The following is a 22515-nucleotide window of genomic DNA, read 5'->3' as shown; positions in this document are numbered from 1 at the left end:
CTGTTTCCTAGTGCTTGGTGCCAGGTACCATCCTTCCATATCACAGTTTTACTTTTCACCATGAAACATCCCCACTTTCAAAATCTTCTCCCCTTCTACATTTTTACCTAGTCAAATAAACAAAAAGTAGAAGATTTATTGGCACCTGTAACTATACAATAAGGACTACAAAAGAAATAAATGTTGTGGCCCTGACCTTGAAAATAATATATTCCTATTGGGGGAAAGAAAACCATATAGGAAGTCATTAACGACAGCACATATGCGCACACACACACACCCCCCACATTATGAACAATATGTGTATAGACTAATGGCAAATAGATAACGTTGAAAGATATCATCAGTGTAGTATACATTAAATTGAAGAAAATATTTATGCAAATACATTTTAAAAGACTTGAGAAATACCTAAGAGAACATTAGGTCATTTAGCATTTGAATAAAAAAAATGGGAAAAGTGCAAGCAAAAGCATATAAGAGACAGTAACAAAGCTGGTCTAGATGAAAGAGGCTGAGACAGGAAATAAAAAGGGGTGAAATAGGAGATATTTAAGTTGGGGAAGAGAGTCAGAGAGGGAAGTCTAAGTCATTCATAGAACAAATCAGATATCAGGATGAGAAGTATAGAAATCTATAAGCTAAAATGGGTAAAAGAAAGCTGCCAAAATTCTGAAACACAAGAAAATATACACTAGCCGCTAGGAAATTACAGCATTTCTACCTTCAATCTGTTACAGGCACATTTAAACCATTCTAATTTTAAAAAGTTATAATAAGCTCTTGTGCTAAAAAGACTACTTCATCTATATATTCATGTGATTGAACTCTGATTGTTTTTTAATACACGTTTTTAGAAAATATTACCTTTGGACTCCAACTCCATTTTCTTTTTCTTTGCCCATATATTATGGTAGTTTTCAGCCATCATTTCTGCCATAGCCTTAAAACAAAAATATTTATTACTTCAATACGTAAAAAAGGGTAACATTGCTTTCTAATACATAATATTAGATGCCTTAAAGGAATAACTAATACAGTATTAGTGCTACGATACATTTAAAAGATAATCACACACTCTTCTTTAGAATCTGAATCCCAGCGAACTGTAAGGATTTGCAATATGACACAGTAACTAAACAGCAGATGAGAATGGTCATTGTTATTCATAATGTTTGAAGACATTGATTCAATAATGAAACCAAAATAGCTATGGACTTCAGAAAAAAAATTTTATTTACAAGTTCTTGTTTTAATTTCCAAAGTCTTAAAAATGACCTAAACCTTATTCAACTTGAATGTGGAGAATGTTAGATGGACAATCAAAGATCTGATTTCTAAATCAATCTCTGTCCAAACTAGGTGAGAGATCTTAGACTAGCCAAGTTAATCTTTCTGTGATCTTTTGGGTTTTGATTAAGATTACCTCTAAGATTCTTTTACATCTGATTTTCAAGTTTACTGTGTCATTTTAAGATGTTCATATGGGAGCAATAACAAATGGCAAACAAAACAATTTAACAATATGTAAATTTTATATTTTCGTCCTTATTTCTCTTGGAACAATTTCTCAGGAAAAACTTTAAAGAAAGTGCCCCTTGCGCAGAGCATTATTAACCATTTACTCTCTTCTCACACACAACTATTTAACATTGAGATTTTTAAATGGCTATTATCTTTAAGGAAAATATGTTATGTGGCTGAAACACCCTAGAAAAGTTGTATCAACTTTTTTTTTTTTTTTCCTTTGGAAGGGAGTCTCACTCTATCACTCAGGCTGGAGTGCAGTGGTGCAATCTCGGCTCACTGCAACCTCCGCTTCCCAGGTCCAAGTGATTCTCCTGCCTCAGCCTCCCAAGTAGCTGGGACTATAGGTGTGCGCCACCACACCCAGCTATCAATTTTGATAGTACTAAAAAATTAGAGTATATAATCTATAAATTCCATGGATCCATTATAGGATCACCACATTCAAATAAACCATACTATGAAATATATGCAAGAAAGTATTATGTTATGCTTATTAAAAATTAAATTTGGAGACTAGTTTTAAAAGTTGATAGTACTTACATGCAGGTCTCTAGATAGCGTAACATTGCTCATGTCAATGGCCCGGGGACTGTAACCATGGGCAGCGTCTACAGAAACCTAGATCATTTGTGTGAAAAAATAGTGCCTCATTAAACACCTTGTGAGGAGAGATTTAAATTATACTTTAAAAATATAACACAAACTTCCAAACATCGTGTTTCCTCAGATAAAACTGGCAAGTTTCTTTACAAAATGATGTTGTAAACACATCTCGCACATTAACATTATATTTGGGTGTCTGAAAACGATTTATGATTGACAATCCTGAAAATTAACTATCAGAATTTAACATATTGTGCCATGAATCCAAAATGTTGAAACATTATCTTATGCAGGGGACCATTACATTTTTGAGTTTCTTACAAATCCAAAATGGCTGCAATGAAATTTACTCTTCCTCAAGCAAGCGAGAGTTAATCAAAGATGTCAATATTTACAAATGTCTTCATGAGTCAAATGTTAGAATAAAGTATAACTAACTTTTAAATTATAATAGTATATCATATGGTATTCAATAATGCACTTGGAAATCCTCGAGGAAGAGACTTCTTTAACTTCTGAATTAAAGCTTTTAAAAAATGAAATATATCTCTTCATCAATTTTAAGGAAGTTTCACTACCATCCTGGGCACTTACCTCCTTCCACCCAATGGCATATTATGTGAAAGTGTACCACAGAAATGAGCTCTAGTTCCTGCTTATAAATCTAAAACTATACCGTGATATATTTCATAATTGTGTATATTCTCTTATTAAAAATGCATAAACAAAAAAAAAACTAAAAACAAAATGAAAATATAGCTCATTATCATGCTTGTAAAATAAAAGTGAGTGTAACATATGCTATAATTAATAACAGGCTCATGAGTGATACTTAACTTTCAGGTCAGTTTTAACGGCACCCTGGCTTCTGTGCTTTCACCATGAGGACACTGTTCAAACCTTGTTTAAAGGAGGCAAACACCATGCTGGAATAAATCCAGCTTCTTCTGTACCTCACTTCTGTTTTCTGAGCATCACTTCCCTTTTTGTCTATAAATGTTATCCGGCCACATGGCAGTCCCGGACTCTCACTGAACCTGTCCTGGTTCCAGGGACTGCCACTGGTTCTTTGCTCAGTTAAACTCTGTTACATTTAATTTGTCTGAAGTTTTTTCTTTTAATATGTTAAATAGACCACCTGCCTCAAAGGCTGGTATGAAATGAGGTAATGGATTGAAAACCCGTAGCAAAGTGCCTGACACAAAAGAATGGATCAGGGATTTTAGTAAATGGCTATTCTCACTGCTAGTATACTATCATTACCACAACCAGTAATGTAACTACCATCAACACCATAGTTCCCATACAGTTGTAGTGAGGAGTGGGTGAACATATTTGGGAGTCATAATTTTGCCTACCACAACATACAAAATCAAAGTCATTATTCTCTGCTTGCTGTCCCCAGCACTCCTATGGTCTTTACTTCACCTAACACGGCTATCAACTTGGGGACACAAGCTAGAATCCAGGGAATCATCTCAGATTATTCCCCTTCACCATCATGTCAATGTCCCCACCCAAATCTCATCTTGAATTGTAGCCCCCATAATTCCATCATGTTGTGGGGGGTACCCAGTGGGAGATAACTGAGTCATGGGGGTGCTTTCCCCCATACTGTTCTCGTGGTAGGGAATAAGTCTCACAAGATCTGGTGGTTTTATAAGGGGAGACCCCTTTCGCTTGGCTCCTCATTCTTCTCTTGTCTGCTGCCATGTGAGATGTGCCTTTCACCTCCCACCATGATTGTGTGGCCTCTCCAAACACGTGGAACTGTGAGTCAATTAAACCTCCTCCTTTGTAAATTGCCCAGTTTCAGGTGTGTCCTTATCAGCAGCGTAAACACAGACTAATATACTCCCCTTCATCTATTATCATGTATCAGCCACAAAATTCTGTCTACCTCAAAAATATCCCTGGGACATACCATGGTGTTCTGTTTCCACTGTCTCTGCTCTAATTCAGACACAACACTTTTTGGTTTTTGTTGTTTTTCTGGGATGTCTACAACATCCCCCTAAGGAGTCTATCTTTCTGCCTTCAGTCTCATCCTTCTCTAACTCATTCTCCATTTTGTTGTCAGAATTACATTTCCAAACTATTTATTTTGTTCTTCCCTAAGCAATGTCTTCTCCACTGTACAGCAAAAATATGTGGGCACGGGCTGGGCTTTATTAATATTTCCAGCATCTGACACATACCATCTCTCATTAATGTTAAGATTATAAAATGATTCCCAATCTCACAGATATTAAAACAGGGCAAGTGTATGTCTTAAAACTGGTGACAAATTATATTAGACTTTCTGCAAATTTTATTGATAGCAATAACTCTATAACTCTATTTGTTCCTAAAATAGATTTCCCACTATTTAATCTCCCCTTAAACCACTTTCCTTATATAACTGAAATTTACAAGTTTTTCACTTTAAGTTCTTGAGGCCAGTTTTAATAATGTAGGTAAATATTTGCTTATTTAGGGACAGATTCTTTTTATGCTTTTAATTGCCTGTTTTTCTTCTTCAGATACACAGAAATCAGAAGACTGGCCAAGTCTTGCACAATTTCAGGTTCCCTGGACTATGCACCATCTTGGAGCCAGGGGGTTTAACATTCATACTAATCTTATTAGCATTAACAGCAGCAGTAGCAACTACCAGGTGTGTGGTCATCGGGACACACAGATTATCTCATTTTATCTTCAGAACAACTCTGAACAGTAGGTATTACTTTTTATCATTTTAAAATGAGAGAAAAGAGGCTCAAGAGAAATTAAATAATTTTAAAAGTCATCAACTGTATTATGTAGATAGCAAACAGCAGCATCAAATTTTGAAAGGGATTCTAACACCAAAGCACTTATCCAGGTCCTTAAGATGGTCCCCCGTGTCCTATAGGACCTGGCCCCTGAGACCACTGTACCCTCATGTTACTCACTGGATTCCAGCCTCGCTCACTTCCTTATCTCCCACATACTCCCACCTTAGCACATGTGCAATGTTTGGGACATTCTTTCTCCAAATCTGTGTAACTCCCTCAACTCTTTCAGGTTTTTATTCAATTCACCTTCTGATGAAATCTACCTGAAAGCTCCATATTAAAATTGCAACTCACCTCCAAACACCTTCCAAATCTCCCTGTTGCACTCCCAATTTGCCTTTCTATGCTGTTTTCTTTTTCATGATATTTGTCATACTGTATCATAGCATAGCTAGAACTTGTTTTTCTGAAGACAGAGTCTCTCTTACACTGTTACCTAGGCTGAAGTGAAGTGGCACAAACACAGTTCACTGCCGCCTCAACCTCCTGGCTTTATTCAATCCTCCCACCTCAGCCTCCTGAGTAGTTGGGATTACAGGTGTGTGCCGTGCAACCACACCTGACTAGTTTTTCTATTTTTTGTAGAGATGTTGTTTCGCCATATTACCCAGGCTGCTTTCAAACTCCTGGGCTCAAGCAATCCCCCTGCCTTAGCCTCCCATAGTGCTGGGATTGCAGGCATGAGCCACCATGCCTGGCCTTTCTATCCGTTGTTTATTTCCTCCATTAGAATGTAAGCTCCTGGACAGCAGAGATTTTTGTCCATTTTGTCACTGATCTATCTGAGAAGCTTAGGACAATGCAGCATACATAATGGGTGCTCAATAAATATCTGCTGAAGGAATGAATGTATCATCCCTCTATCCTATCCTGTATTTTAGTTCTAGATAAGTAACACGTTCCAAAAGTTTCATTCTAATCTCCCTTCCCCTTCCAGGGTATAAGCTTATTTTTTCATTTGTTTTAAATAGTTTTTATCCTACATTTGTAGTACTGAAAAATGGGTATGAGGTAAGGCATTGGAATTTGGGAGTAAACAAGTAATTGTTGAAAACCTGTGGGATATGCCTGAGATTGTCAGAAATGTTCTTTGCTGTTGACTTTAGTATCCCTACTAAGGAGGGGGTCAAAATCCACCCAGTTAACCCCTCTCCAATCAACTTCTTGTAACTTTTATCAGCCCTTATATACTCTATTGTATATTCCGTCGAGTTGATACTGGCGTTATTCATACCCTTATGTTTGTCTTACATGTGCAAATTCTAAAGCCCTAAGTGGGCGGTAGATTTCCTGAAATCAGGATTCGTGTCTTCCTCTGGTATTCATGGCAAACAAAGGACATTCATCAGGTTATTGATCCACACAAAGATAATAAGGACAAAAATTATGGCTCACCTATATTGAAATATATGCCAGTTATTAAGTGATTAATAAGCATCATAATGAGAACACTCACAACATTCTTTCAAAGCAGAGACTCACACCAGCTTCATTTTAAAGATGAGAAAACTGCTGCATACAGAGGTTAACCAGTTTACCCAAGCTCACATAACTAGCTAGGTACTCAGGGGTGAGACCAGAATGTCAACCCAGGCTGGCTGTGCCAGATACTGCCATTAACCATGGGCCACCTGTACGTCCCTGAGGGAGTGCTGAGCCCCAGTAAAAAAAAAAAAAAAAAAAAAAAAAGGGCTGGTGCATTCAGGGTCGGAATCACATCTACACATGATCTTCACTCATCCATTTACATTCCTTATATAAAATGATGCTATAAAGTGTTCCTTTAGTCAGAAGAGTTTATACATGATAGAAAATTGCTTTATAATCACATAAGAAATCAGTAACAGAAAAAAGACAAAGAAGTTTAACAAGATGATAGTTGAAAAACAAAAAGCTATAAGGCAAGTAATGAAGAAATGACAATCTATGTTAATATTTGAAATAATATGGGTTTATGCTTAAAGAACCTTTGGGCGAAAATAATGGCAAGAGTTATATATAGATTTGTGGCCTTCAGTGTATATTGCTCCCCATTTCTGAGGCTGACAGAACTATTCTTTCTTTCTTACCTACAGGCCAAAGTGCTACAAACACAAATATACTTTTTCATTTACCACTAATGAAATGCCCTCAATAAATGCTCTCAACAGAAATACTGACATAACAATAGTAACAATAAGAGTTCACATTTAATGAGGCAAACAGAGATCAAATACCCAAATGTACATTTTTAGAAAGCAGCACTACTAGGATTTAAGCCCAAGTGGTGAAATTCCATAGCCCTTCCTCTTACCTTACAAACTGTGCCTCTGGCACAAGCATCACCTAATATTTTGAAATCACATTCGAGATTTAAGAATAAATTTCAAAAATCACATGTCACTGTAAAAATCACTAAGACACGAGAGATGGTTCCACGGGTTAATAGGATCTATTAAGGGCTTACTATTAGAACAAAAAGGAGAAAGGGAAAGAGGGGTGATATAAAGTATACATTATTTTAAATTAGAGTACATAATTTTTGCTATTAAGAGCAGTGGAAGAATCTCCCTTATTTTTCATGAAGCTTAAAGTCATCTGCATTTGCAGTAATTTCTTATTTCTTATCTGCCTTACAGAATAATTTTTAAAAATCATCCCTTTCTCTACACTGTGTAGTGCCTTGTACATACCACTAGTCTCACCCTTTCTGTACCATGTTGTAGTAGATTTAACTTGACCTTATCTAACACTATTTTATGATTTTTAGGATTACAATTGTCTTGCTGTCTTTGTATTCTCATTGCCTAGTACGCATTTTGTGCTCAGCATTTGTTGAAACAGATTAAAATAAAAGCTATTTTACTTAGAAAAGCGTAAAGAAACAAAAAAAAAAATAGATAAAACACACTTTTATAGTTTCCATCCATATATGATACATCCCAAAGACAACTTAATGTAAAATATGCCCAAATCAGAACTCAATTTATTTAAAAGTATATTTCATCCCTTGTAAGTTGGATTCCTAGGTATCTTATTCTCTTTGAAGCTATTGTGAATGGGAGTTCATTCATGATTTGGCTCTCTGTTTGTCTGTTACTGGTGTATAAGAATGCTTGTGATTTTTGCACATTGATTTTGTATCCTGAGACTTTGCTGAAGTTGCTTATCAGCTTAAGGAGATTTTGGGCTGAGACAATGGGGTTTTCTAAATATACAATCATGTCATCTGCAAACAGGGACAATTTGACTTCTTTTCCTAACTGAATACCCTTTATTTATTTCTCTTGCCTGATTGCCCTAACCAGAACTTCCAATACTATGTTGAATAGGAGTGGTGAGAGAGGGCATCCTTGTCTTGTGCCAGTTTTCAAAGGAAATGCTTCCAGTTTTTGCCCATTCAGTATGATATTGGCTGTGGGTTTGTCATAAATAGCTCTTATTATTTTGAGATACGTTCCATCAATACCGAAAATAAAAGAGGACACAAACAAATGGAAGAACATACCATGCCCATGGATAGGAAGAATCAATATTGTGAAAATGGCCATACTGCCCAAGGTAGTTTATAGATTCAATGCCATCCCCATTAAGCTACCAATGACTTTCTTCACAAAATTGGAAAAAACCGCTTTAAAGTTCACATGGAACCAAAAAAGACCCCGCGTTGCCAAGACAATCCTAAGCCAAAAGAACAAAGCTGGAGGCATCACGTTACCTGACTTCAAACTATACTACAAGGCTACAGTAACCAAAACAGCATGGTACTGGTACTAAAACAGAGATATAGACCAATGGAACAGAACAGAGCCATCAGAAATAATACCACACATCTACAGCCATCTGATCTTTGACAAACCTGACAAAAACAAGAAATGGGGAAAAGATTCCCTATTTAATAAATGGTGCTGGGAAAATTGGCTAGCCATAAGTAGAAAGCTGAAACTAGATCCTTTCTTTACTCCTTATACGAAAATTAATTCAAGATGGATTAGAGACTTAAATGTTAGACCTAAAACCATAAAAACCCTAGAAGAAAACCTAGGTAATACCATTCAGGACATAGTCATGGACAAGGACTTCATGTCTAAAACACCAAAAGCAACGGCAACAAAAGCCAAAATTGACAAACGGGATCTAATTAAACTGAAGAGCTTCTGCACAGCAGAAGAAACTACCATCACAGTGAACAGGCAACCTACAGAATGGGAGAAAATTTTTGCAATCTACTCATCTGACAAAGGGCTAATATCCAGAACCTATAAAGAACTCAAACAAATTTACAAGAAAAAAACAAACAACCCCATCAAAAAGTGGGCAAAGGATATGAACAGACATTTCTCAAAAGAAGACATTCATACAGCCAACAGACACATGAAAAAATGCTCATCATCACTGGCCATCAGAGAAATGCAAATCAAAACCACAATAAGATACCATCTCACACCAGTTAGAATGGCAATCATTAAAAAATCAGGAAACAACAGGTGCTGGAGAGGATGTAAAGAAATGGGAACACTTTTACCCTGTTGGTGGGACTATAAACTAATTCAACCATTTTGGAAAACAGTGTGGCGATTCCTCAAGGATCTAGAACTAGAAATACCATTTGACCCAGCCATCCCATTACTGGGGATATACCAAAAGGATTATAAGTCATGCTGCTATAAAGACACATGCACACGTATGTTTATTGTGGCACTATTCACAATAGCAAAGACTTGGAATCAACCCAAATGTCCATCAGTGACAGACTGGATTAAGAAAATGTGGCACATATACACCATGGAATACTATGCAGCCATAGAAAAGGATGAGTTCGTGTCCTTTGTAGGGACATGGATGCAGCTGGAAACCATCATTTTCAGCAAACTACCGCAAGAACAGAAAACCAAATACTGCATGTTCTCACTCATAGGTGGGAATTGAACAATGAGATCACTTGGACACAGGAAGGGGATCATCACACACCGGGTCCTATTGTGGGGAGGGAGGTGGGGAGGGATAGCATTAGGAGATATACCTAATGTAAATGACGAGTTAATGGGTGCAGCACACCAACATGGCACATGTATACATATGTAACAAACCTGCATGTTGTACACATGTACCCTAGAACTTAAGGTATAAAAAAAAATTTGAAATGATACAAAAAAAAGTCTATTTCAACTATGGAGCATGTGAAGCACATGCTGTTAGGCCCTCATTTTTTTTTTCAAAAAAAGGATATCAGTGTAAATAGCAATAATAAACAACATTTGGTGTAAACCACATATATAGTGAGTTGAGGGGTCAAGAAAAGAATAATGACAGGTTTAGCTCCCAGGAGAAATGAGAGGGTCAGAGGTAAGCAGCTCACATGACCTTGTGACTAAATGTTAATGGGTGGCATTTGGTGTCCACCCTGAACCCCAGCTTTTCCACATCAAGGCTGTGCCTTACTCTTGCCACCTTGAGCACCTAAGACCTATGGGTAGAGTCTTGCTTGTTGGTTGAACTCCCTTGACATGGTCCAGTAGCAACATCTTCTGTGAATTCTTGCTCTGCCTGTGTGACTGTATACCTGCCCTCTGCAGACAGGAGCACCCCTGTGCGTTCTAGATCTGGATCATGACTGTCTGAACATCCTACTCTTTCCTAAGAACCAACCCTCAGATCCCACTGGAAATGAGAAGAAAGCTTCATAGACAAACTAACTGTAGCGAATGAACATGATGTGCTGTTTCCATTAGGACCTTACAACTGAGTACTTCTTCTTTTTTAAATGTTTTATTATACTTTAAGTTCTGGGGTACTTGTGCAGAACGTGCAGGTTTGTTACATAGGTATACACGTGCCATGGTGGTTTGCTGCACCCATCAACCTGTCATCTACATTAGGTATTTCTCTTAATGCTCTCCCTTCCCTAGCTCCCCACCCCACGACAGGTCCTGATGTGTGATGTTCCCCTCCCTGTGTCCATGTGATCTCATTGTTCAACTCCCACTTATGAGCGAGAACATGTGGTGTTTGGTTTTCTGTTCCTGTGTTAGTTTGCTGAGAATGATGGTTTCCAGCTTCACCCATGTCCTACAGCTGGTTACTTCTTCTATACTAGCCAGAAAACGGAAGGCTTGTACATAAAGTCCAGTAACTTAATCATCATTTAACCTCCCTTGAAACTAAAGAAAAGGTAATATAGCTTTTTTCTCTCCCTTCTAAATTTTGTGAGTCTTCAGAATTTTCAAATTATTTTTTAAGAAAAACCCAATAATTAAATTTAACAAAATTATTTAGTCCATAACATAAGCAGTTGATTCATCACCATGATGAATTCTTACCTGGCTTGTCTGAGAAATACGACGAGTCCGGTTGTAAAGGGCCATGCTGTCTCCCTCTCGAGTTCTTTCAATTCTCCAGCCCCAAGCCAGCATAGTTTTTAAAGATTCTTTGATTGGCCAGCGATAAATTTCTTTTTCCTAGAGAAGAAAAACCAAAAAACAACAGATATATTATGAATGTAAATAAAAACGTTAAGTAACGCTTTGCTCTTGAATAGACTGCCTTCACTTTTTAAAAATCTGATGCGCATAGGTTATTTAAAAATAAAAAAGGAAAGTAAAATTCTAAAAGCAGAGTGTGAGCAGAGATCTAGTTTTACTAATGTTACTAAGAGGGATCCTCACTTTGTTCATTATATAGCATCAAGGTCAATTTTCTTTAGTGGACCTGGTTCCTAGGACCTAACACAGAAACTACAAAGGAGAGACACAGAACAAAAGGACAGCTTATGTAATATACATGTGGCTCACAATGAAGTGAAATCCTTTTCACTTCATTTGTCAAGATATTCATTTTTTTCCCCAAAGAAGTCAAATATATGAAAACCTATACATAATAAGCACATTATTACTTTGTCATCACTCATCAAGAAACTTTTAAGCATGATAAGAAGATTTTTTAAAGTACTTAAAAATATGGAAGAGGAATAAAAACCAAAAAGGAAAAGAAAAATGTTAAGGAGAGAAGAGAATAAACACAGAAATGCTGACAGAAAATAAGAATGGAGAAGAAAAGACAAAATATAAGAAGTTATTTAAAAATGGGGCCTTTGGAAGAAAAAATACCAACTTTAAAATAAAGAAGTCATTTTAATATAAAAATAGGTAACAAAGAAAAATATTTTCCAAAAGAATAAAAACTTTACAAACTAAAACAAACCAAAAATCCTCACCTTTTCAGACAATAGCTTATATGGCTTCATTAATGGTTGAACTTTAGAAGAGTCTGAATATATTTCTCCATAAATCCATCCATTTGCCAACTAAAAAAAAAGGCAAACATTAAAAACTGTTTTACATGTGTTAATTTTAGAGGGTGTACATATACAGGTGTTTAAGTGCATGTTTGATAAAATAAACCTAAAGTGAACTAAAGTAAGGGTTAAGATTGAAATTTTATCCAGCATAAGTCACTATAAAGATATCCATCCTAATCAATGTTATTTTCTTTTATTTTAAATTTCAGATTCAGGGAGTAAATGTATTTTGTTGCATGGATATATTGCATGATGTATTTTCAGTAATCATCTGGAACAAGTCTTTTTATCCAGAGACTAGAAGCACCCAATCCTCCTTAAACAGACCAAGGTCTTGTAATTGTGCCGATAAGCATTCCCACAGGAGGAGGCTACAGGGATGCATGGTCCCAAGGATATCTATTCTGACCCATCTTGGGACCCCACCTGTGAAGTGTAAATAAAAAACATGCATTTTAAATAGGAAAACTAGAGTATGCATCTCAGAGTCTTCTCTGAATAATGCCACCTGTTTTATCCATTCTTTCATCACATTTTCTCTCAACACATTCATTCCATATTATTTTGCTCATTTGTACATATCACCATTTCCCTGTATCATTTCTGGTCTGCCTACAGAGTCTGAGTAATTAGACTGGAATACCTTCCTGTAATATTCCTCTCCATCACCAACTCCACCCACTCAGTACTTAGTGGAGTTTTTATGTAAGATAGATCCTTACTGACTTACGTAGTAAATCGGTTACTGAATGAAGAACCAGATACTTATCAAAACCAGCAAAAAAAGGGTTTCTTAGAGGGACTGAAAGACTGACTGGCCAGGGCAATGTTTGAAACTCAATATGACATCTCTAGCATGATGATCTTGATTTGTTACGAAGCATACACATCCTCTGGAAGCAACCTTTGGTGTCTGATTTTCATTTTACCAAATCAATATATGAGTATTTTAGGTTCTTGAACCATCTCAACTCAACTCCTCTGATGAACCTACTTTATCCTCTGTCAAGTTTAGACTGAGCTCAACTTAAATGTGAATATTCAGGCATAAGATTTCCTTTAGAAAATCTCATAGTATGTAGAAATTATCTCATAGATGCAGCTACTTTAGTTTTCTCATTTGTGTTGTTTTTCTTGAAAACACACAAAAAAGTCACCCGGCCAATGTAATCTATTTTTAGTAAACTGCAGATCTAGTTGGTAGTAAGAAATACAACAGAAGAATAGAAAAGGTAAATAATTGTTAAATCCTGATTAAGAATTTTCAAGATTTTATCTGATATAGAACTATACCTAAAACCTGGCCAAGCATGGTGGCTCATGCCTGTAATCTCAGCAGTTTGGAAGGCTGAGGCTGGCTGAACAACTGCTTGAGGCCAACAGTTGGAGGCCAGCCTGGGCAACATAGCAAGGTCTCATCTCTATAAAAATATTAACAATTAGCCAGGTATGGTGGTGTGCACCTGTAGTCCCAACTATTCAGGAGGTTGAGGCAGGAGGATCGCTTGATCCCAGTAGTTCCAGGATGCAGTGAAGTATGATCACACCACTGCACTCCAGCCTGGGCGGCAGAGCAGGACTCAAAAAATAAACCCAAAAAACTTACATATAAAACCAAAGTTTCCTTAAAAGGTGAATTCTGAACGGGGGTCACCATTTCCTCCTGAAGCCCTTGGTGGTAATTATTGCTTTTTACTCCGATAAACAATATATGTTATAGCAACTATATTTATAATGTAATTAATAGATCTTTTGAAAGCTTAAAATAGTGCTTATTCATAAGTGTATCATATTTGTGTTAATGATAGAGCTAGCTAAATATTATATTATTATATAAGCTAATTGTAATTAAGTATTTTTTCCTAATTTAGATCAAGTTCTCATTTTAAAAGAGAACACTGTCATGGTCAGAAGTGTCTGAACAGTGACCAGTCATTAATAACGACTACTGAATAAGAATGTAATTCTCTTTTTACCTTGTCCATTGACCATTTGTCATGCGAGTGTTCTGCATATTTGTTAATGAAGTATTCCAACTTCTCAGGAATTGTAATACTATGAGAGAAGTAAAGACAAAAGACTTGATTTTCACAGAATTTACAGGAATCATATTAATAATTTACTCACAGCTAATGAATGCTTATATCTCATTCAATTTTAACTGTTAAACACTACTGTTAACAAAGAATTACATTTTTCTATTTTCAGAACAATATAAGAAAAGTCAAGCAGATAATGTTCTATCTGCTCATCTTATATTGATTCATAGTTTATGTGCTAACATAACAAATTAAATATCATAAAACTATAATAACAATTATTATTAAATACATAAATTGAAATAATTAAATACATTCAAAGATTAGGACAATATATTACACAACAAAGAAAAAACAAGCACTAAATTTAGTAGTTATGTGTTAAAATTTTTAAATATTCATGGTCCACAAATAACACTGTAAATGTTACTAGAATTAACTATAGGGAAAATAATTAACTTCTGCTTTTTGTTAATATTTACTCTTGACTCCTTTTGTGTTTAAATGAATATTTAGTTCCTTGATGTTGAGGACATGCAAATGATGACCAAGTCTGATGGTAAATCTAAGGCTTAAAACGTATCTATGAATGGAAAATCAAATATATATATAAAATTCTATTCATTAATGAATATATCTTATTAAAGTATTAGCTTTGAGAACACAATTCTACATAAAATCTAGTATAAGATGGTTTGTTGTTGTTTTCCAGCAGTTAACAGTAATTGAACTATAAGACATACACATACCTAAGAAGCAATATATAAAAAATTGTAATCATTTAGAAATCATTGATATCACCGCATAAACCTGTATCTGTTAAGAAGTCCCCAAAGGGGCAAGCCTAAGTAAATTAATATCCATGCCCACACTTATTAATTAATTGGATTTAATGAACCAACACCAAAACCATGACATTGTTCTGATATTTAAAAATCTCAGGTTAGATCATATGTTAGCAAACCACAAACTTACCCATGTAGGAATGTGAACATGTGATATATTGGTTTACTTACTTTGGAGGAGATACAAAAGATCAATCACATAAGCCAAATACTGGGGGATGGGGGAAAGGGTCTTTTCTCACAGGACTGTCATCAAAGACCAAACATGCAAATTTAAGGCATTATCAAACTAATGGCATACCACTCAGGTTGAAATTCTGAACTGGTTATGGAAGCTAAATCAGCTGGGGGCCACTCAGAAGCCTCAAAGTTGAACTCCCAAGCAAATTCAGAAGCCGTGGATAAGAACTACCAAGTGTCTACCTTGCTAAAACTGATCTTGCTGAGCACCATGGAATCAGTAAGAGAATGTGGCATGAAGAGGCAGCTTTCCTTGCACATGGAGAACCATGATCCTACTTAAAAACAGTAACAACAACAACAAAATGCTCAGACTTCAAACACCTGAAGTTCCCAAACATCCTATCTGTAGAACAATTGTTGCAACTAAGTACATGTAACAAGTTTCATAATGTTAAAGAATGTTGTTTCATCTTTGGTTTTGGTTGTTAAACTGCATTCTAACTGCATGCTGAATTTTCCAGAAAAATTCTCATTCGATATTCCCTTCCATCTCGTGCTGTGTTTTATCAAGTTGAACATCAGCTGTGAACCCTGGACCTTGCTGAGATGTAGTGATGGGTGAAGGGATTCCCTTGCCACTCACAGAAACAGCTTTGCAGTGCATGCTGGGAATATCTTAAGTAAAAGATGTTATATAGAGGTTGATTCATAGTTACTATTAAACATTTAGGGTAATTTTTCAACTAAAAATATAACTGACAGACTTTCTTAATTCTATTAGATATTACATATACAGAGTCTTGATTGTGTTAAGAATATCCTCGAAGGTACATCTTATCTATTTCTGATATTAGTATAATCATTATTATTACTATCATTTTATAAATTAAAAGGACCCCTATTAAAAGGATACCAATTCAAAGGGGGCATGTATTAGAGAAAGTTCACTTTAGTACCTTATTCAATTTCAGACTTCACACATCATTTACAATAAAAATCTGCTGCAATAGAAAGAGTCCATACTTTGAGGTATCAACAGGTTGTGGGTTAAAGTTCCCTTCAGAATCCATTGATGACTGTTTTTCCATCATACTGACATAATTTGACTCCATGTAGTCTGGAGGCAAAGCTCCCGCAACTGCACTCAGGCAAGGCAGTGCCAGTTTGAAAAGCTCTTGTTCATATTTCTGGGAAAAATGGAGGACCAAAAAAGAAATTACTATATAGCAAAAGTTGTCAGCATGATCATCAGGGCTACAGAAGGTTGCAGAAGAAAATCTGAATTACCCTGGGCTAACTGAACTCTCTGATAATTCTTTTTCTAGAAAATGAAACACAGAGCCTAAAACCCCATCAAACATAAAAGAAGCTCCAGCTAGATTTACAAACATAAAAGAGGCTGCAGCAGTTTCAGTTTAAGGAGAATAAAATCTTTGACTCTCCAACACATTGGAAATGAAGTAAACTTTAATATCGTCAACGTGTAAAATATCGTTACAAGATAAACATAATTTCAGTCAATAGGGACTACATTACTTATAGTTAGTTATAGATAATTCCTGTACATTATAATGAGTATACATGAAAAATACAGAAAGCATAACATTCTAGAGAGTGAGAAATTTTAACCGATCCATGTTGCATTATAAAGGTTTGAAAAATAAAATTCTGAGCTGGAAAAGAAATTCCATAGAAAGTATGCATGATAAAAATTTATAGGAAGAGGCATTTGAGTATTAAGTTAAATTTATATTTATAGATTTTCTAAAAAATAAAAAAGTAATAATTTAAATTATTTCACTTTAAATGTTCATTGTTAAATAAACATAAATGATTCTAAAAAATACTTACACATTATTTTAAAAGGACTCAGTTTACCAAAGGAAATTCAGTAAGAAAACGCATTAAAGTGTTGCTACCAAATGTAATTGCAGACAAATATTCCTCTACTATGTAGCAAATTTGTGGTAATACTACTCCAATCATCTAATAATGTCAATCTGGGAATTCAAACTAATTTTGATTAATTTAAGCATGAACATACAAGACTTGTTGTTCTGCCTTTTCTCTAAGATCAACACCTGCCAGCCATCTGAAAACATATGAACTATTCATTATAAATTTTGCAACTATAAGGGAATGCCATATATGCAATGCAACATTGAGTGAAGGTATCTAAAGCTCCATAGCAGCAAAGCTGGAGACTTTAGCAGGGGACTGGGATATTACAATTACATAAGATTTCATGTTTTATATTTTTGTATTGGATATAATTTCTTTGGCCTTTATAAGATTGGAGATGGGACTAGGGAGAGTCTGAGTCCAAATGCACCAGAAACTTATCAACCCTGTGCGTAATTTCCTGAACTGCTTAGCCATTTGACATTCAGAAACAGTGTTGTGATCACAAGGAAAATGCTACCATAATGATTAAGAAAAATAAATATAAATTGCATTTTCAACATTTATTATGAAGTTGAGAAAAGAGAAAAAATAAAGCCATATGTGTCTTGGTTAGCAAAGACAGTATTCAACTAGGAATACTATCTTACTAAGAATGTGTTGCTTTGTGCCATTGTACTGATACAAACAAACCCACAAAATCTTAAATTACCTTTTGAGACAGGGCATCAAAAATGCCCCAGAACAACTTTCTTGATAAATGAAGTTCTTCTTCTGAGGCAGCACCAAAGTTTCCCCACCCTCCAGGCAGGCAGTAATATTTCCAGCATCTTTCATAATGATTTGTCAGCAGCTATGTGGGAAAACAGTTATAAAAGCAATGAGCTATCAAAACCTTTTGGATTTTTTTTTCATTTCTCCTCATATGACACTGTAGTGCTACATTATAAGGTCAACTGAAGTGCAATTGCTCAATCCCATGTAAACTCTCTTGGAGAATACTATCACCGTGTATACTACGTGTGATAGTTAATATTGAGGGTCAACTTGACTGGATTGAAGGATGCAGAGTATTGATCCTGGGTGTGTCTGTGAGGGTGTTGACAAAGGAGGTTAACATTTGAGTCAGTGGGTGGACAGGGAGAGACAGACCCACCCTCAATCTAGGTGGGCACCATCTAATCAGCTGCCAACAGGGCTAGGATAAAAGCAGGCAGAAGAATGTTGAAGGACTGGACTTGCTGAGTCTTCTGGCCTTCATCTTTCTCCTGTGCTGGGTGCTTCCTGCCCTGGAACATCAGACTCCAAGTTCTTCAGCTTTTAGACTTTTGGACCTATGCCAGTGATTTACCGGGGGCTCTTGGTTCTTTGGCCACAGACTGAAGGCTGCACTGGTGGCTTCCCTACGTTTAAGGTTTTGGAACCTGGACTGGCTTCCCGGCCCCTCGACTTGCAGATGGTCTATTGTGGGACTTCACCTGGTGACTGTGTGAGCCAGCACTCCTTAATAAACTCCCCTTCATATATACATCTATTCCATTAGTTCTGCCCCTTTAGAGAACCCCGACTGATACACTATGTCTCTTTCAAATTTAACACTGATTGCAATATGAGGACCAAACACCCAATTTTACAAATAACTATATCTTGTACAGCATTCTTTATGAGGTTGTTTGGATTCTACGTATCCCTGAGTTCTACATTAATCATTTACTTATAATTTTATGTATTGTTATTAATATCTTGCAATCCACGTGTAAAACGAAGGGACTGATGTCAGGACGGCCCAGAAGCACAATAAACGAACTATACCTCTGTGATTCTTTTTGCTCCGTCTCTGCCTCCCTATGGCTTGCCTCAATACTTAATTCTCCAAGTAAATTTCCAAAACCGCTCTACTTGGATCACTTCTTTGTCTACATTTCTTTGGGGGTTACGGATGCAATTTATTACTTTACTGATTGTCTACACTGCTCCTTGCATTTTCACCTATGCATGTTGCTTGTTTAGAACTAAACTGGAATGTCAAGGACAAGCAGAGAATCTTTCAATTATTTGGTAGTTCTTTAGATAATTTATTTTTGATCTATATTTGTCAAATTAATAAACTGATCTATATGACTATACATATTTGGACTCTTTCCTATATCTAAGGAAGAAAATAAATCGTAAGAATGACTGTTACTAATGTGGGCTGCATGTCTTATTGTTAAAATATTACAACTCATTTACTTGTCCTTTCAGTTACAAAAAAATGAACACATCCACACATCCACACAATTTAGGAGTCACAAATGATGAAATATTGAGATCTAATATGCTTGGCTTCACACTGACATATCTCTAATGTAAGAGAGTTTTATTGCATAAGGGTAACAGCATGAGACTGTATCTTTTTTCATGAATTTTCCAGCTCATTTGTATCAAAAAATTTTGCAAGACAAGGACCATTCTAGATGACAAAAAACATAAAAGCACAATTTTTAGCAAGGATATAGTTTATTTTACCTAATTCACTAATGTATCTAGATTGATTAAAACAAAGTCAGTTTTCACAGAGAAAGATTACTTTTGCTAAATATCCAGGATGCTTACTGTAACAGCTGCATATAGACTCTTCATATCTCATACTTCTTCAGCACTAGTACTGGGTAGCCATTGGGGGAAAAATAATGCTACTGGATGGCACTGCAGAGTGGCCATCTATTAAAAAATCCATCGCATTACTATATAACTTTGATGCAAACACTGTATTCTATATTCTGAGTCTAGATTATGATATTAAAGGACAAGAAAACATTCCCAACTCAGTAAGATAGAATGAGACTTGATCCTGAACAGCACAATAAATTTAGAGAAAATACCAGTGATTTTTCTATACTGTGTGACAAACTATAATTGCATACACAGAGAAGTTATCATTGAACCCTATGAAGTGACATTTGGAGCCTGTCATGTGATTATTAACTTAGAAAATGTTGTCTTTAAAGCCTGGTCTTTATCCCTCAAGGTTTCTAATAATATTTTAGGCCAGGCCTATTACCATGTTTTCCAACTTAAGAATATCTTGGCTTTTATTTTCCCTGTGGTCCTTTTTCTTTTTCCCGTTGATTTCTATTTCCATTGTTTATATTGAAATCATTGTTAAGATTTCTATAATCTTATAGAACTTATTTATTTAAAGTTGATGTATACATTCCTATAACTTCTAAATGCCCATTTCAATAATTGCGAGACATTTTCCAGCATCAAACATGATGTATCTAAGAAATGTATATGTTGTCATAGAAAATAAAGTCATAGAAACCAGTCATCAAATATCTACACACATTTCCTATACTTACTTTAAGAGGCATCTTTGCATGTTCATTTAATAATGGAACATCAAATACTAATCTTCTGAGTAAGTGCTGCATCATAGAAGGTCTCAGTTGTCTGTTGGAACAAAGTTAATGTTAATAACGCTGAGAAATGTGTCTAAACTAAGTAGATCATTCATTAGAATAAATTATGTAAGCCAAGGACCTGAATCTATACTTCTCTTCAGATGGTATTCATTAGATGTTCTTTGTCCAAAGATCAGCTACTTAGTTAATTTTATATAAGGTTAGATTTCCCAACTCATCTCTATCCCCCAGATCTGAAGACCACCCCTTCTTTGCTACAGAAGATGTTTCTGTTCTGCTCCTTCCTTTCCAAACCACTCACAAATGCAGACCCCACTGTTTCCCAAGACTTTCCTCCATTAATTTTAGTAAATGTCCCTTCCCTCATTCCAATGGATGGGAAGAAGCAAAAAGAAGAGGGAATATTGGAACAGAAAGGAGGAAAAAATGGCTGAGACAGCAAATTTGCCAGAGAAGAAAGGGAGCAAAAATGAATACCTAGTGAACATCTACTGCGTCAGGCAACAGCAAGTGTTTTACCTCGTTTAACACTTAGAAAATCTCTGTGAGGGAGGCATTTTGGTTCAATTTTACAGAATCTTAGATTAGGGAAGTTAAAGAACTACTCTTCTGATTTTCCACCCCCTTCAGTGCCATCTGGCTCTCAACCCAGACACTCTACCATGGGTGAAAACTTGCCCTTCCCCCAGGGACTGCCAGGCAAGAGTTCCTGGAGCAGTTACAAAGGAGCCATGATCTTTCTAGGGGCTTGAGAAATTCTCACTTTCACAGGCAAAACTTCATCAGGGGGAGATACGTTTCTGGTTTTCATAGTAACACATTCTAGCACTTCTACTGATAGGAAATGGTTTTCCAGGTTGGAGGAAATATTCAGCCTTCATCATTGCCCCACATAAATATGGTTTTAATATTATGCTGTGTCACATTTTATATTTAAGAAGTCCCTTTTTTCTTTTCTCTTCTAGAAGAGGAGTTAAATCATCAAACACAGTCAAAAGGCGAGATCTATTCATCTCACCTAAAGTGGCCAAGGACTCCTGACACAATTTCTCCCCACTCCCAACATCCAGAATAGTATTCTGTAACTGGTCAAAAGCTATATCCAACAGCTGGATACCCTAGGGAGGCCTGGAGGAACACTCAGAACTCGACTGGGAGCAAGGGCGCTCAGAGAAGACTCATACCTCAGTATATGGGATTACCTAAAATGAATGAAATCTGTGGTATGGAAAATGGTTCCAAAATTCCAAATAATTTGTCAAAAGCCACACTTTAAATTCTGTTTTTTAAAGAAGAAGCTGGCGTAGAATTTGTTATCCACTCACCCACAAATAGAGAGCAAACAAACTTCTATAGAATCCCGCTGAGCTTTGGTAAGTGAACAGCCCTTAGAAAGTCTATACACAGTATGAAGCAATGAGTCAATGAGAGAAGCATGGTGCTCTGTGCCAGCAAAGAGAGGAGCACATCTTGTTAGCAACGGCAAGACGGCCGTGCAAAGGTACCGATTGAGGGCCAAGGCCATGTCTGTAGCACTCAAAGCCGCCTGAAAAAGAATCAGAGTAGAAGGCCATTTGTGTTTGGCAGTAGATAACTTTCAAAGGGATCAACATGGGAACATATAATTTCACTATCTAGAAGATGATAGTGCTATGAGACATGTAAATGTATTCTTCAGTTATATCTTTAAATGTGGGGTTCATATGATTTTTACCACTAAAAACAATCAACTATCAATTGTTCATAAACAGATAAAAATGAATGAAATGACACCTATCTCCTCAAAAAGCTTAATAGGTTCAGATTCTATCATTAAATATCAATGGTAGGATCAATGTAAGAAGACGATAATATCACAGATGTGAGTATTTTCCTTTGCTAGGCAAAGAGAGGAGCTTATTCTCACAGTAGATC

General features: G+C 36.1%; 1 protein-coding gene across 1 annotated transcript in view; it reads right to left on the bottom strand.

Annotated features, from left to right (window-relative positions):
* Window positions 1-22515, bottom strand: part of RYR2 (ryanodine receptor 2) — a 634673-nt gene that overhangs the window by 165033 nt on the left and 447125 nt on the right. The window contains exons 51-59 of the mRNA XM_025401874.1: window positions 21927-22147; window positions 20539-20629; window positions 17907-18047; window positions 16316-16479; window positions 14202-14280; window positions 12142-12231; window positions 11249-11386; window positions 2071-2148; window positions 868-943 (exon numbers count right to left, since the gene is read on the bottom strand). Of these exons, the coding sequence (XP_025257659.1) occupies window positions 868-943; window positions 2071-2148; window positions 11249-11386; window positions 12142-12231; window positions 14202-14280; window positions 16316-16479; window positions 17907-18047; window positions 20539-20629; window positions 21927-22147 (1078 nt within the window). The remainder of the gene's footprint in view (window positions 1-867; window positions 944-2070; window positions 2149-11248; window positions 11387-12141; window positions 12232-14201; window positions 14281-16315; window positions 16480-17906; window positions 18048-20538; window positions 20630-21926; window positions 22148-22515) is intronic.

Source organism: Theropithecus gelada, chromosome 1, assembly GCF_003255815.1.
Source record: "Theropithecus gelada isolate Dixy chromosome 1, Tgel_1.0, whole genome shotgun sequence".
Taxonomy (NCBI): domain Eukaryota; kingdom Metazoa; phylum Chordata; class Mammalia; order Primates; family Cercopithecidae; genus Theropithecus; species Theropithecus gelada.
This window is presented reverse-complemented; position numbering and strand designations above follow the sequence as displayed.